This window comes from Aquila chrysaetos, chromosome 3 (genome assembly GCF_900496995.4).
Source record: "Aquila chrysaetos chrysaetos chromosome 3, bAquChr1.4, whole genome shotgun sequence".
NCBI classification, from domain to species: domain Eukaryota; kingdom Metazoa; phylum Chordata; class Aves; order Accipitriformes; family Accipitridae; genus Aquila; species Aquila chrysaetos.
In genome coordinates, this window is record NC_044006.1 from 9,640,451 (window position 1) to 9,652,918 (window position 12,468).

At 52.7% G+C, this 12,468-nt stretch overlaps 1 protein-coding gene across 2 annotated transcripts in view; it reads left to right on the top strand.

The window, feature by feature from the left end:
• The window catches only part of B4GALT5 (beta-1,4-galactosyltransferase 5), a 39,708-nt gene that overhangs the window by 6,753 nt on the left and 20,487 nt on the right, over window positions 1-12,468 (top strand). Inside the window, exon 1 of one of the 2 annotated variants that reach the window (XM_030010110.2) lies at window positions 4,446-4,470. The exons of the other annotated variant lie outside the window; for it this stretch is intronic. Within the exon in view, the coding sequence (XP_029865970.1) occupies window positions 4,461-4,470 (10 nt within the window). The 5' untranslated portion in view covers window positions 4,446-4,460. Of the gene's footprint in view, window positions 1-4,445; window positions 4,471-12,468 lie in introns of those variants that run through there. 2 annotated transcript variants of the gene reach the window in all.

Here is a 12,468-nt window from a genome sequence, read left to right on the forward strand (position 1 = left end):
AAAACCCCGAATCAGAAAGTTTGAGAGATGTTTGTGAGTGTGTTTTTTGGAGAACATGAAGCCAGGGCTTTTAGCGTTACACTGGAGCTGCTATTATTTTGAAAGGAAAGGTAGACCAAAAAGCTGAGGGGTGATGTCAGTGCCTGGCAGGAAAACTGCTCTCGGCCATCCTCATCTGCTACTTGGAAGCGTCCCAGGGGTGACGGAGGGACAGCACATGTAACCCCCGTCCCGGTGGGAAGCGTCCTCGTGGGTGCAGCAGTGGTGTGGAGTGTGACGGGCAGGGCGGTGGTGCCCTTTTTGTATTACAAAAGGAATTTTCTGGGGCTTGCTGGTCTTGCTCAAACCTAAAGTGGAGAGGCGGGCTGTTGTGCCTGGGGAGGCAGGCAGGTTTGGGGGATCCCTTGTGCTCTGTAGTGACTGTGGGTGTTCTGTATAAAGCCACAAGCTTTACTGCACCTTATTCGATGCTTTGTTTTTCCAAGGCATGTAAATATTACTTCAGGGGTGCAAGAAGCTCAGTTTGATCTCCTTCCTCACTCCTGGCTACATGGGGGAGGCAAGGGCGGTTAGCATTTGCTTGGGCTGGGCTTTAGGTTGAAAGTGTGCGGCCCCATGTGTGTGACTTCCTAAAGCTCACTTTCCGAGGTTTTTTGTTTTGAGGTGCAAAACCAATGAGCTCTTCCTTTCACAAGCCTGTAGTTTTGTGTGGCGTCCCCAGGCTGGCACGAACCCCTCTGCAGCCCTTGCCCTGTGCAGGTCTTGTCCCTGGGCCCATCCAAAGATGCTGTGGGGTGCTGGTAAGTGCCCCTTGCAGTGGAGAGGACTCTGGCCAGGGCACCTGTCCCTGTCCCCTGGCTCTTGCTGTGGGGGAGAGGCTGCTTCCAGGGGATGTGGGTTCAAATAGCACCATGGATATTTTTCTCCGGGTGTGCCTCAGTTTCCCTGCTTGGTGGGAGCTTGTTGTGTTAGAAAACCGCTGTTTTCCTGCCCTGATGTGTGGGTGTGTGTCCGTGCAATGCTTGCTTGGGCTGTGTGCTCCCAGCCTGGTGCGGGAGGGTTGCCTGTGAGATGGCACTTGCAAAGCTGTTCCCTCCCTGTGTCTTTCTAATCTGAAAGGTAAAGGTTGTGAAATATTTCTGTATGGAGGATGCCACTGCACATGTAATAGAAGAAAGCAAATACAGGCAAAACCCCTGTTGCACAGCTGTGGGGTTGGACTATTGTATAAGCAGTCTTCAGCCAGTGTTTGTTTGCATATCTAGGGAATTTTATGGCAAAATAATTGATCAGTTTTAATTGAATGCCATTGCCATACGAACAATCAAAGGAACCTCTTGAATCCTGGCACTGCATTAGCCACCTCCTTTGCTTTGGAGAGGCTGGGGACCAAGCTGTGCTGAAACTTTAAATATGCTGATACGCTGCCAAAAGGCTCCTGTGCAGGGTTTCGAGGGTTACCCTGCAATGAGGAGGACAAGCTGGCGGAGGTCTGTGTGATGCCTGCAATAGGGGAGCATGTACTCTTTCTTAATTTATGGTGTCTCCCCTCAGCAGCAGGTTGGGAGAGGCTGTGTCTTGAGCAAGGACTTTGCATGGAAAGTGGTGCAGCCAGCTACGTGAATGCTAATGTTTATGAAGTGCCTCTAAAAAAAATGTACAAAGCATACAGAATAAGAGGAAAGCAAACACTGCAGTGCACCAGGTAGTCAAGTGCTAACTGATTTTTTTTTTTTTTTTCCCTCACCTACGTGGCAGAAAAAGGAAAGCATTTCAGTCCAGTTCCTGCCTTTCATGCCCTCTGCGTCAGCGGGCGCGCTGGCAAGAGGCTGCAGGCTGTGGTGCGGGGAGCCTGGGGTATGTTGTGCAACGGCCGCTCTTGCCAAAACACCCGGTAGTGTGGCTGGGGCAGGGCTGGGGGGCTGTGTGGGGCAGGAAGCAAAGCGGGGAAGCTGCTGGGAGTCAGCAAGTGATGCACAGACCACAGGTAAATAAACTGGCTAAAATGGCTGTATTCCCCGGCAGGAAGCCCAGAGCGATCGTAGCTTGAAACTAGTGTGGTCCATGCCCAAAGCATGTTGTGTCTTTTGCACGAGGGCTGCAGCAACCTGCTTCCAGGGAGAAAATAGTGGATATTAAGTTGCTCTCTGCAAAAGCAGGGTTCCCTTGGAGCTGGGGTCCCTGTGGAGTGGTGCAGGGTGGCCCCTGGCCGCAGCAGCACCCGCAGGAGTGTGAAATGCTTCCACACATGCAGCTCGCTCTTATTCTGCAGTCATTTCCCCCCCCCCCCCCAGTGTTTTTCCAACTCATGTCTTGCTGCCAGAGTCCATATTAATAATGCATGACTTTTTTTTTTTTTTTTTTATGGTGCTTCCTTCCCGGCATCCCTTTCAGCTGCTGAGTCAGAGAAGATTGTTATAGCAGCAACCTCTGAAGTGGTGAAATGCCCCTGCAATGCTCAACTGCTGTCGTTCATCATCCTGGCTCCTCTGTGAGCAGCCCTTTCCCTTTCCCGGCTCCCGGTGACGATACCAATGCCAAAAGGCTGATTCCTGCTATGCCAGCTGGTGACTGGTGAGATCTGCTCCGCTGAGGCTTCCTGGCTAGTATTTGATTAAAGCAGATATTGCCTCTGTTGGCTGCTTTTTTTTTTTTTTTTGGTTTTGAAATCCTGTGAATTTTTTTTCCTGATCTGCCTGAGACTGTGCTTTGGGATTGTGCCCAAGACCTTTTTTTTTTTTTTTTTTTTTTTTTTTCCTTCTCACTAATTCTTAAATCAATTCTTTTTTTCTTCCTCCCTGCACTCCCCCTGAGATCTGTGCCTGGGCTTTTTAAGGTAATTGAGATGACAGAAGCCACATAACATGTTAACATGGTTAAATTAACTTTAAGTCCTTCCATTGGCTGTTGAAATGTGCCTGGCTGCTGCGGGAAGCCTCGGAGCTGCTAATGCAGCATGGATCAAGGATTTGCAGGGCTCCTGCCTCTGGATTGGGATCAGCCTCTGGGGGTCACCTCCCTGCAGAGCTGGTCCCCACCTGCTGGGTCTGAAACCTGGAAGGAAATAGGGAGCAATAGTGCTTTTCAGGGAATTTGTCTTCTAGTGACTCAAGTAGTAAATACACTGTAATCTTGGGAGCAGATCTCTCCTGTCCCACATCTTAGTGTGATTTTCTGTTTGGGTGGAAGCGGCTGCAGGGGGAATTGCTGGTGGGGAGCAGGGTCACGCTGCCTCCTGCCCCAGGCTGGGAAGGAGCATCCTTGGGGCTGGGAAACAGCAATCTCATAGCCTTCCCCTGCTTGGTGTTCTGCCTCTGTGCTTTGACAGACTCACCTGTAAATTTATGCAACTATCCCGGAGCCAAGCAGGAGAGGAGAGGGGCTTGCCCAGGGAAGGGGGGTTTCTTTTTGCCAGACTTCCTAAACTGCCTCGTTCCTCTCTGTCCCGCTGTTGGGAAGTGCAGAGGAGTGGAGAGGCGCAGCCTGGGACTGGGGAGGGAAGTGGTGCTGCTTTTCCTTGTCACAGCTGGCAAGAGCTGACCGGAGCAGCCAGGCGGCAATGCCGCCCTTGGGAGCGGGGTGTGTGTGTGAGGCTGACCCTGGCTGCACACCTCCATCTTGCCCAGAGCCAGGCTCTTGCCTGTCTGGCAGCAGCAATAGCGTGCTTCCCGCTCAGCACCCGGGCCTTTCTGCTAAGGGTCTACAAATGCTGTACTACTGATTCATTCCTCCCAAGGAAGGGGAGGCACGGCCGATACGGTGTGGAATTCCCCCAAAGCTGCAGAGCATCCTCCTTCCGCGCTGCAGCCTGGCTCCCTTGCTCAGGGTCAGTGATTTTTTTTCTTGCTGTGGATTTTTTTAGGGCTTTGCTGGCTGTTGGATGCCCACCGCCCTGGCCACAGGGCAAGCCTGGAGGCACCCTCCCTGTGCCCTCCAACGGGGAGGGGGCAAGCTCTTTCCATGGGTGGCTTTTGCCTGTTATGGTGGGAAGCTTTGCAGAAGGATCCCATTAACTTCTGCACCTTGAATCTGTATGGGCTTGCTGTAGCAGCGGTAGCAAGAGGTGTGTTGTCTTGCTGCAGTCGCCAGCTGCCCCAGTGTTTCTGCCTTCCTGGGACATGCCCTTGAGGGGCACCTTCACACTGCAGGCAGCCCTGCTTGCCTGGCAGCAAAATGCAATGCCACCCACAACTAGTGAGACGAGCGACTTGCTTCTCGGCTAACAAGATTTAGGTGGATTATGCTATGTATTTAATCAAGGGCTAAGCTCATTGCCTTATTTGAAATGGATCAAAGCCCTTGAAAATGCCAGCCTGGAGACCAGCTATTGAGGGAGAATATTATTCAGTCGCGTTTCTGTGCGGTGAGGCTTGCTTTCGAAGAAGCTGGGTAGTTCAGCAGGCACGTATCAGACCGCAGCAGCGACCAAATGCAAAACCAGATGGGAAAAGTCTGAAGTGATGGAAGGAGGTAGGAGCATGTGAATGTTGTTAGTCATTCTGCATCCCGGAGGATTTGGGGGAAAAAGGCTTCCTTTTCTAGCTTTCAGTTTGCGACCACGTTTCCAGATATATAAAACTCCGTGCTGGCAGGTAAGGGAAATGCTCTGGCATTTGGCAGTCATGCTTTCACATTCTAGAAGAGCAGCTGTGATTTTTGTGTGAGCTTGTGTGGCTTTGCAGCAGGGACCGGATTCTCCAGTGCTTTCACTGACCACCCCCCCTCGCAGTGCCCATCAGCAGCGCTGGAGCTCGCAAGGGTCTCGTCTCCCCTCGTCCTGGTCCCTACAGCAGCGTTGCCCTGGCACCCTACGGGACTTTGGTTGTGGCAGCAGAGGAGCTCGTGCTGGTTGCGGAGAAATAAAGCGAACGATGCTCCTTGCTGCTTTTTTAGCCTAGAGGAACTCGCTCCTTGCTCTGGCCTTTGCTGTGCTGGAGGCACGCTGCGTGATGGGAGCCCACGTCTTGCAGCAAGAGCGGCTCCCCCCGTTTCCCCGGGCTAGCAGGCTGCTGGCCGCGGGGCTCCTGGTCAGCTTGGTGCGGGCAGGCGCTGCCCGGCCTGCAGCTTGTCCCTGTGCGGGGTTGGGGGGTGCCTGGCCCCCTGCCTGCACCCCGGCAGAGTCAGCGGTGCTTGGGGCGGGAGGGGGCCGGGCGGCAGACGCGGCAGCAGGCCTGCTGCGCAGGGTTTATTTCTGCGTGCGCGCCGAGGTGGGCGGGTGGATGTGTCTGTCAATAAGCAGATATTGAGGCAAGTTTAAAATGACTTTCCAGTGAAGAGCTGTTGCGCTTGCCGGGGCTTGCCTGGAGTGGTAGGGCAAGGGCGTCCGAGGTGCACGGCTATCTCTTTCTTGCAAGACTAGGGTTTTTTGCTGTGGGAGGTGTGTGTATTAGCGCTCGTGGGTGCTCTGTCCCCGTGTCTACAGTCAGTGTGCTGCAAGCACCCCCTGCACCGGCCGCTTCACCTGCATGCGGTGACCTGTCCCAGCCTAGCTGAGCAAGGTGTTGAAAATACGCTGGCTATTCAAATCACCTTTCTTCTTTCTTTAAAAGAAATTTATTCCAGTAACCGCCTTCCGTCTCGCTGCCATTTGACATAAGGAGGGCAGCTGCAGCTCATGGCTCTCCTGCTCCGTGAACGTGACTGTCGGCACTGCCTGCAGGACAGAAAATACCCTAACCAAATGGCTAGTCTGCAGGAGTCTGTGCTGGAGGACAGTAACTGGTAACTTCTGCTTCTCATGCAGCAGCAGGTGCTGGTGCTCCCCGCAGCATCACCACTCCTTCCCCTTCGCTTAAAGCAGTGTCAGGGCTTTGCGAACTTCTCTCTGCTCTGATTTCTCAGACTTCATGTTTTAGCCTCGCTGCGTGCTGCAGCAGAGAAAACCTCGGAGCAAATGCAGGGAGATAAATTCAGCCACATCCTGCCTGTGCCACAGGCATGGGGGTCCCCGGCTGCCCCATCTCTCCTGGATGTCGCCTAAGCCCTCCTACAGGGCTGGCCAAGGGTCTTGTGTGACAGCCAGGTGCCAAGTGTTCCTGTGTTTCATTTATTGTTAATCAAACCTGCAAATGAGGTTTCGCTTCAGTTCTCCTCCAGCCTAAGCCTATTGTGCATCCTCCTGCCCTAACTTGCATTTGTAATTACAGGCAAGGATTGGTCAAGCATCCTTTTGTGTTTCAGAGGCCTCGGCAGGCTTGCTAGCTTGCAATCATCCTGTCAGTGCCGGCTTTCTGTTGTCTTGGGTTGTATCAAATGCTCTTATACTTTCTAGGCTGCAGCAGTGGGGTGTCTGCCAGTACCTGGCCCTGTTAAGCAGCTCCAGTGTTGCTTGTTCTGTGCATTGAGTTGGGAAGGGCTGTAGGGTAGGAGCAGATGGAGGGAGCTGTGCGGGGGGCTGCCCAGCTTCAGGGTGCTCTAGGTTAACCCTGCTTTCACCTAATTAAAAAAAACGCCAGTCAACATAGTAATTGTCTCATTTGCTGCTGCGCTGCAGAAAGCTGATAGCGAAGCAGGGCTCACAGCGGGTGCTGACACCAACCCTTTCCCCCCATGCTGCCCTCCCCCAGCCGCCATCCCCTGCCCTGCCTTGGGCTGTAGCTGCGATGTCCCTAGGCTGTGCTGAGGGCACAAGAAGTTCTGGTCGTGGCCGGGGCTCTTGGTGTCACTTGCATTTGATGGGTACCAAAACTCTGTGGGTGGAAGTTCCCATGCGAAGCTTGTGTCCTTCTTTCCCAGTGAGGCAGTGGGCTCTTGGAGTCAAGGCTGGGGGGCTCCCCTGCCAGCTCGGCTCCCAAGCCTGCAAAAGGGCTAAAACCCAGCATTGTTAGAAGAGGACTCTGCTACAGTCAGGGAAAGGCTGTACTTGTAGAATAGCAACCTGTATTAAATTTCTCGGCTGTTTTCCACCTTTGGACATGGGGTACTGCATCTGCATCTGGCTTGGGAGTGGGTAAAAGATCCCTCAAATTGCAGGATGCTGCCAAAGAGCGTTGTGGCATTTGTAGGGCTGTGTCTGCAAAGCGCTGCCAAGGGCTCAGCCATGTGGAGGATGGGGGAAGCGGAAGCAAACACGACATGGACAAATTGGGTAACTTGAGTGGATAAATTAGTGTAATCTAAAATCTCACTATCCAGTGTGGAGGGAAAGGCTGGTGCCTTGATGATGAGGAGGAGGAGGGTGGGCTGCTGCATCGCTGGAGGTTGGTGCTATGCTCGGTGGGTTGGAGGGGGTGGTGTGGGCAGGGTCTGTGAGATGCCAGCTCTGATCAGCTCCTTCCCTGCAGACCCTTGGGGCTGCCGCGGCCTGGAGGGGTCCTGCCCTCACCACCTGCCCAGCTCCTTCCCTGCCGCCTTTCCAAACCCAGGGGTGTCTGCAATAGCCAACCCTGCCCCTTTGAAGTGGGATGTTTGCAGAGGGAGAGGAAAAGCTTGTTCAGCCCCTGACGAAGCTGTCTTTGCTTCCAGCCATCCTTTGTGAGGTCTGCCAGTGCCTGCCGAGGCAATGCCCCGCTGCCCGGTGCCCGCGCCTGGCCCCAAGACCATGAGGAAGCTGCTGTGGTGCATCTCCATGAGTTGCACATTGAGATACCTGGTGTTCTGGTGCATTTGTTTTGGGGTTTTTGTTTTTGTTTTTTTTTAAGATGCAAAGGAAGTGTGCCATCCCCAACACCTCATAGCACGCTTGATGTACTTGCGAGTTTAACTTCCCACTAGCAATGTGGGGAATGGAGGCCAAAGAGACTCTTAAATGGGAGCTGGGTGCAAGAGGGGACAGAAATCAGAAGCTGGTACCTCTGGACTCTGTGTATGGTCACAGGGAGTTGCTTGGGTAAGGGCAGGGAAGCCCATGCCAGGATCACTGCAGCTTTGGGTAAGCACAGGGATGTCCCTCTCTGTCTGAGACTGAAAGCCCAGGGCAGGGAGATGCCACAGGCACTGGTACTGCCTTGGTGCAGGAGGTGGCCAATGTTTGCTTTTAGTGGTCGTGTTTCCAAGCCATCCCACCCTCCCCATTTGCAGGCTGAGCATCCCCTTGGGCTGTGAGTCTCGCCCTGCCATTCCCCCGGATTTGCTTGTGCAGGAGGGTGCCAGCATGCTCCTGGCTTTCCCAGAGCCCACCCTTGCTCTGTGGTGGCAAAGCACTGAGCTGCTCTCTGGCTCTCACTCTGCCTTGTTCTTGCCTACCCAGGTCCTGTTTGCAGGCTGTGGCAGGGGCTGGAGCAGTCTCTGGGCACTGTGTGCCCATGCCAGCCCCCCATGGATGGGGTCCCAGAGCTGCTGTGTCTAAACCCTGCTACTGAACCCAAAGCGAGTGTGCCCACCTGTTAGAAATGAATTCCCCTCCTCATTTGCCAAGTGCTGCCTCCTTATCCCAAGGAGTTTGTGCAGTAGGGCAGGCTGGGGCAGTGCGGGCAGAGCTGGGCATGGGGGGGTGTGTGCATCCCACGTGGGGCTGAGAGGGCTACTTGACCTGGGGGGTGCTGGCCTCCCGTTCCCAGTGTGTTTATCTTTTCCAAGGTAGCCGAATGTCTGACTCTAACTTGTTTGCAGAGCTTGACTTCTGGGCGCAGGCAGGCTGGAATTGATTAGTGTATGGGTTTTGTTCCCCCCCCCCCCCCCCCCCGCCCTGTTGCTCTTATCAATGACCAAGTGGTCAGATCCCTACGTAAACACGCAACTCTCTTTAAGCTCCTCACGCACAGCAGCAGCTGAAGTTTCTTAAAGGTGTTTCTGTGGGGGACTGGGATGGAGAGAGGGGGTGTTTGTTGTTCTCTGGTGTGCCCCCACGTGTGCTCGTCCCTCTCCAGGGCTGTGAGGAGGGGCGATATGGAAGAACTTCAGCTTGGAAGTCCCCAAGCAATTGCAGGGCCACCACACAGATGAGGGCTGGTGACTCGGAGCAGGAGAAGGCAGCGATGGCTGCCTCCTGCCTGTGGTGGGACAGGCAGGACACCATGTGCCTCGTGCTGCTGGGAGGCTGTGGGCAGCCAGGCTCAGTGCCCAGTGCCGCGTCCCCACAGCCTGCTCACGGGCAACCTGTATCGCTGAACTTGCATTGGGTTTTTCCCCAGCCTGTATAAACCCAACAAACCCTGGTGGGGTGGGCGTCTGAGGGCCACAAGCTCCCAATCCCGCGTGGTCGGTGACGTCCTCATCCCCCTGTGGTGGATCCTGAACCCTGGTTACAGCTTAGGGCTGCGGACGCTTTTATCCCTTGCTGAGCTTGCTCACTTAATAGCCTTGTTTCTGCTTATCTAGGATTAATATGTAACTTAATGGTAGTGTTAGGCACAGTTCTGTGAGTGTGGTGCTTGTGGTAAAGGGTGGTGCAAATCTGGTATCTGGTGCCAGGGCACTTTATTCCCCCCTTCCCATGATAAGGTTTAGGGTTTTCTTATGCCTGATGCCAAGGTGGCAGTGCTGTTTAGTAAATGTTTGCCACGGCCGGGCGGGAGGGACGAGTCAGCAGAGGGAGGGAGAGGAGGGTGATCCTGGGGGGAGGCCATGGGGCATGGCGCTTCCCTGCCCCGCTGTCCCCAGAGAGGGGTTTGGTGTGTCCTGAGCCCTGGGGTCTGGTCCTGAAGTGCATGGCAGAGGTCTGCGGTATGGGGTGGTAGAGAGAAGGGTTTTTACATTTTCCCCTATTCAAGGCATCCCAGACAGACTCTCATGCCATTGCTTTTCTGCTGACACACAGGAAGGCATCAGGCAGGCTGTGGTTTGATGTGTAGTCTCTTAGTTAAGTGCTAAATCAGTTCATAGATAGAAGGGTGCATTATTTCCAATGAAGTCATTCCCTACTCTGATAATGGAATTGGTTAATTTATTTACAGCAGCTGTATTACTAGTTTGCTTGTAAGGCGGAAGAAAACCATATAAAAAATGTTAGGTATTCCAAGGCTACATAGCTCACAACAAAGCTAATAAATGTCTTGGGACATCGGAGTTCTTACAAAATCCCATAGGTAATGGTCTGTGTGTTGGAACTTCAAAGTTGCATCCTCTCTCTGATAGCTTTTTTGTTCTATAAAAACACAGCAGCTGTACTGACTCTTTGCAGTGCAGTCTTTAATTATTGCAGACAAGAGCAACTCTGTAATCTTACTGTGGAGGCCAAGCTGCTGTGGATCTTAATGGCACTGTATGGTGAAAGTACCCTTGGCAGGGAGCTCGAAGCTGCTGCCTTTTAAAATCTCGGACAACAATAATCCCACGTGATTGAAGAATTTCAGCTTGGAGAACTTTTTAGGAGTTGAAAGGGCTGACGGGCTCTCCAGCAGATGAGCCAGGCTGATGCGCACCATGGAGGTGGGGCTGTGGCAGTGCTTCTTCTCTGGCTGCTGAAACGGCTGGTTTCCCAGGACCTGGCAATGTATGGAAAAGAAACCACAACAGGGACGGTCTTGGGGTATTGCTACAGAGGGATCTCTCCTTAGATGCAGTCTCTGTGGTGCAAATTGTGCTTGCTGCAAAGCAGCCTTTATGCTTTCAGGGCTGAAGCATTTGCGGGATACTTTATTTTCACTAGCAGGTACTGACTGCAGTATTGCACTGTGTGCTCCTGCTGGGTCTGGGCTCTTTAGCCCCAGTGAGGATCTGAAATGCCCGACGTCAGGTCAGACGAGAGCCTGTGGCTTCTGGTGGTGGATGTTGCCCTGCTGATCGGAGTAGTCCTCCTGTGATGTGGTGCTTGGGGACTACCAGGGTAAATGCCTTGGTACGGGCTGAGGGTTGCACTCTGCAACCTGCCTTTCCCCCACTGTGGGGTGGTTCGTGGTATGTCCCCACCGGTGTGCCCCCAGTGCTGAGGGGGGAGACACGAAGCAGCCAGTGGTTTGGCATAGGCAAGCCCACCACGGGGATGAGAATCTCTGCCTTGGGTTTCGCCATTCTGATGGCAAGAAGTAGGTCCCCTGGGATGTGTGCATCACGAGCGAACTAGGCAGGGAGCAGGACTTTCCCATGGTAATTTTTTTTTTTGGAGACAAAGAAGATGTAAATAGGAGCTGGACCATGCTTTAGCCATAAATGGCAGTGGAAGATGTGCTGTGGGTCTTGCTGAATTGAGCGAAGAACAAATGCTGTCCTGGATGGTGTAACCACAAATCCTGTGCCTGCATTTAAGCATGACAACTGGGAGGGTGTATTGTTTCATACGTTAACTGGGATGGTCCAGACTGGTATAAGGCGCAAACCACTGACCAGAATCAACATCTCAGACCCCCCTTTGGAACTGCTCAGTTGCAGCAAACATGAGGCTGTACATGTGATAAGCCTTTTTGTTCAGCCATGCTGAACTTGTAAAACATGCTTGAAAAATCAGGTCTTTGTCTGTTTTTGGGGGGGAATAACCTAAACAACAGTCCTGTTCTCTTTTCCTTCATTAAAGTCAGGGTGTTAAATCTTCAGACAGTGCAGTTTGTACTGTGTGAACTGAGTCAGTAAATCCATGACTCTAAGTTGTTTTTATCTTGACAATTTTATACTCTCCAATGGGTATAGTTAATCTCCTAATTTGGAAGACTAACAAATCAGTGATTTCAAAATCTGTTTAAATGGTGTGTGATGTATATAGAAATTTTAAATTCAAATCCAACCTGTCTTCTATTCTCTGCTGTGGTCTGGCTGTATTCTAGATTGCTTCAACTGGTGAAGGACAGCCCTGATGAAGACTCCCTATTGAATGTATTTCCTGGGCAGTACCAATCCACATGTCCCTTTTTTCCTGCATATCCTAAGGCTGCTGCTCGTTTGATGAGTAGGATGCTCAGGTTGGTGGTGGGGGTTGCCTGCAGCAGAGGATTTCCTTTCTGTCCTGCAGCCGTGCTGATTCCCATGACCCTGGAGATGAGGGGTTGTCCTGAGCAGCCCACGTCCTTCCCTGCCCTCCTGCTTCAGGGGCAGTGCTGGGGAGTGTCTGCCTGTTTTTCCTCTCCCTTGCTTGCCCAAGCGTTCGCTTAGTTCTTATTTATTTATTTATTTTTATATTTTTTTTTAAACCAAAGCTTTCCCTCTGTTTCCTTATCCTGATCCTACATGAACATTGGGCTCAGGCATCAGGATTCCTGCCACTTCGAGATGGTGTCTGGGACGCAGGAATTTCCACCACTTTGTCTGCTAATGAACCTAAGGAACAAACGCTGAACTGTAAATGTTTGCTGTCGGTAGCCAGCAGCAGCCTGCCAGTGCTGCCAGCCAGAGAGGTTAGCAACCATTTCACTGTGACTGCTGAAGAGCCTTTTATTGTGCATTTAACTGTGCGGTGCCCACAAGTGCCCAGTGAGTGCTGTGCTTTTATGCTCTGTGTGCGGAGAAGTCTGCTGGCAGCTGATGCTCTTTTTCTCCTTGGAAGGGTTTGTGCTGACCCTGGTGAAGGGAGGCGAGATCGGGAGGGCAGGCTGGCTGTAGATGGGCAGAGCTGCCCATCGCCGGGAAGGAGGAGGGATGGAAAATAAACAGGAGATGCAG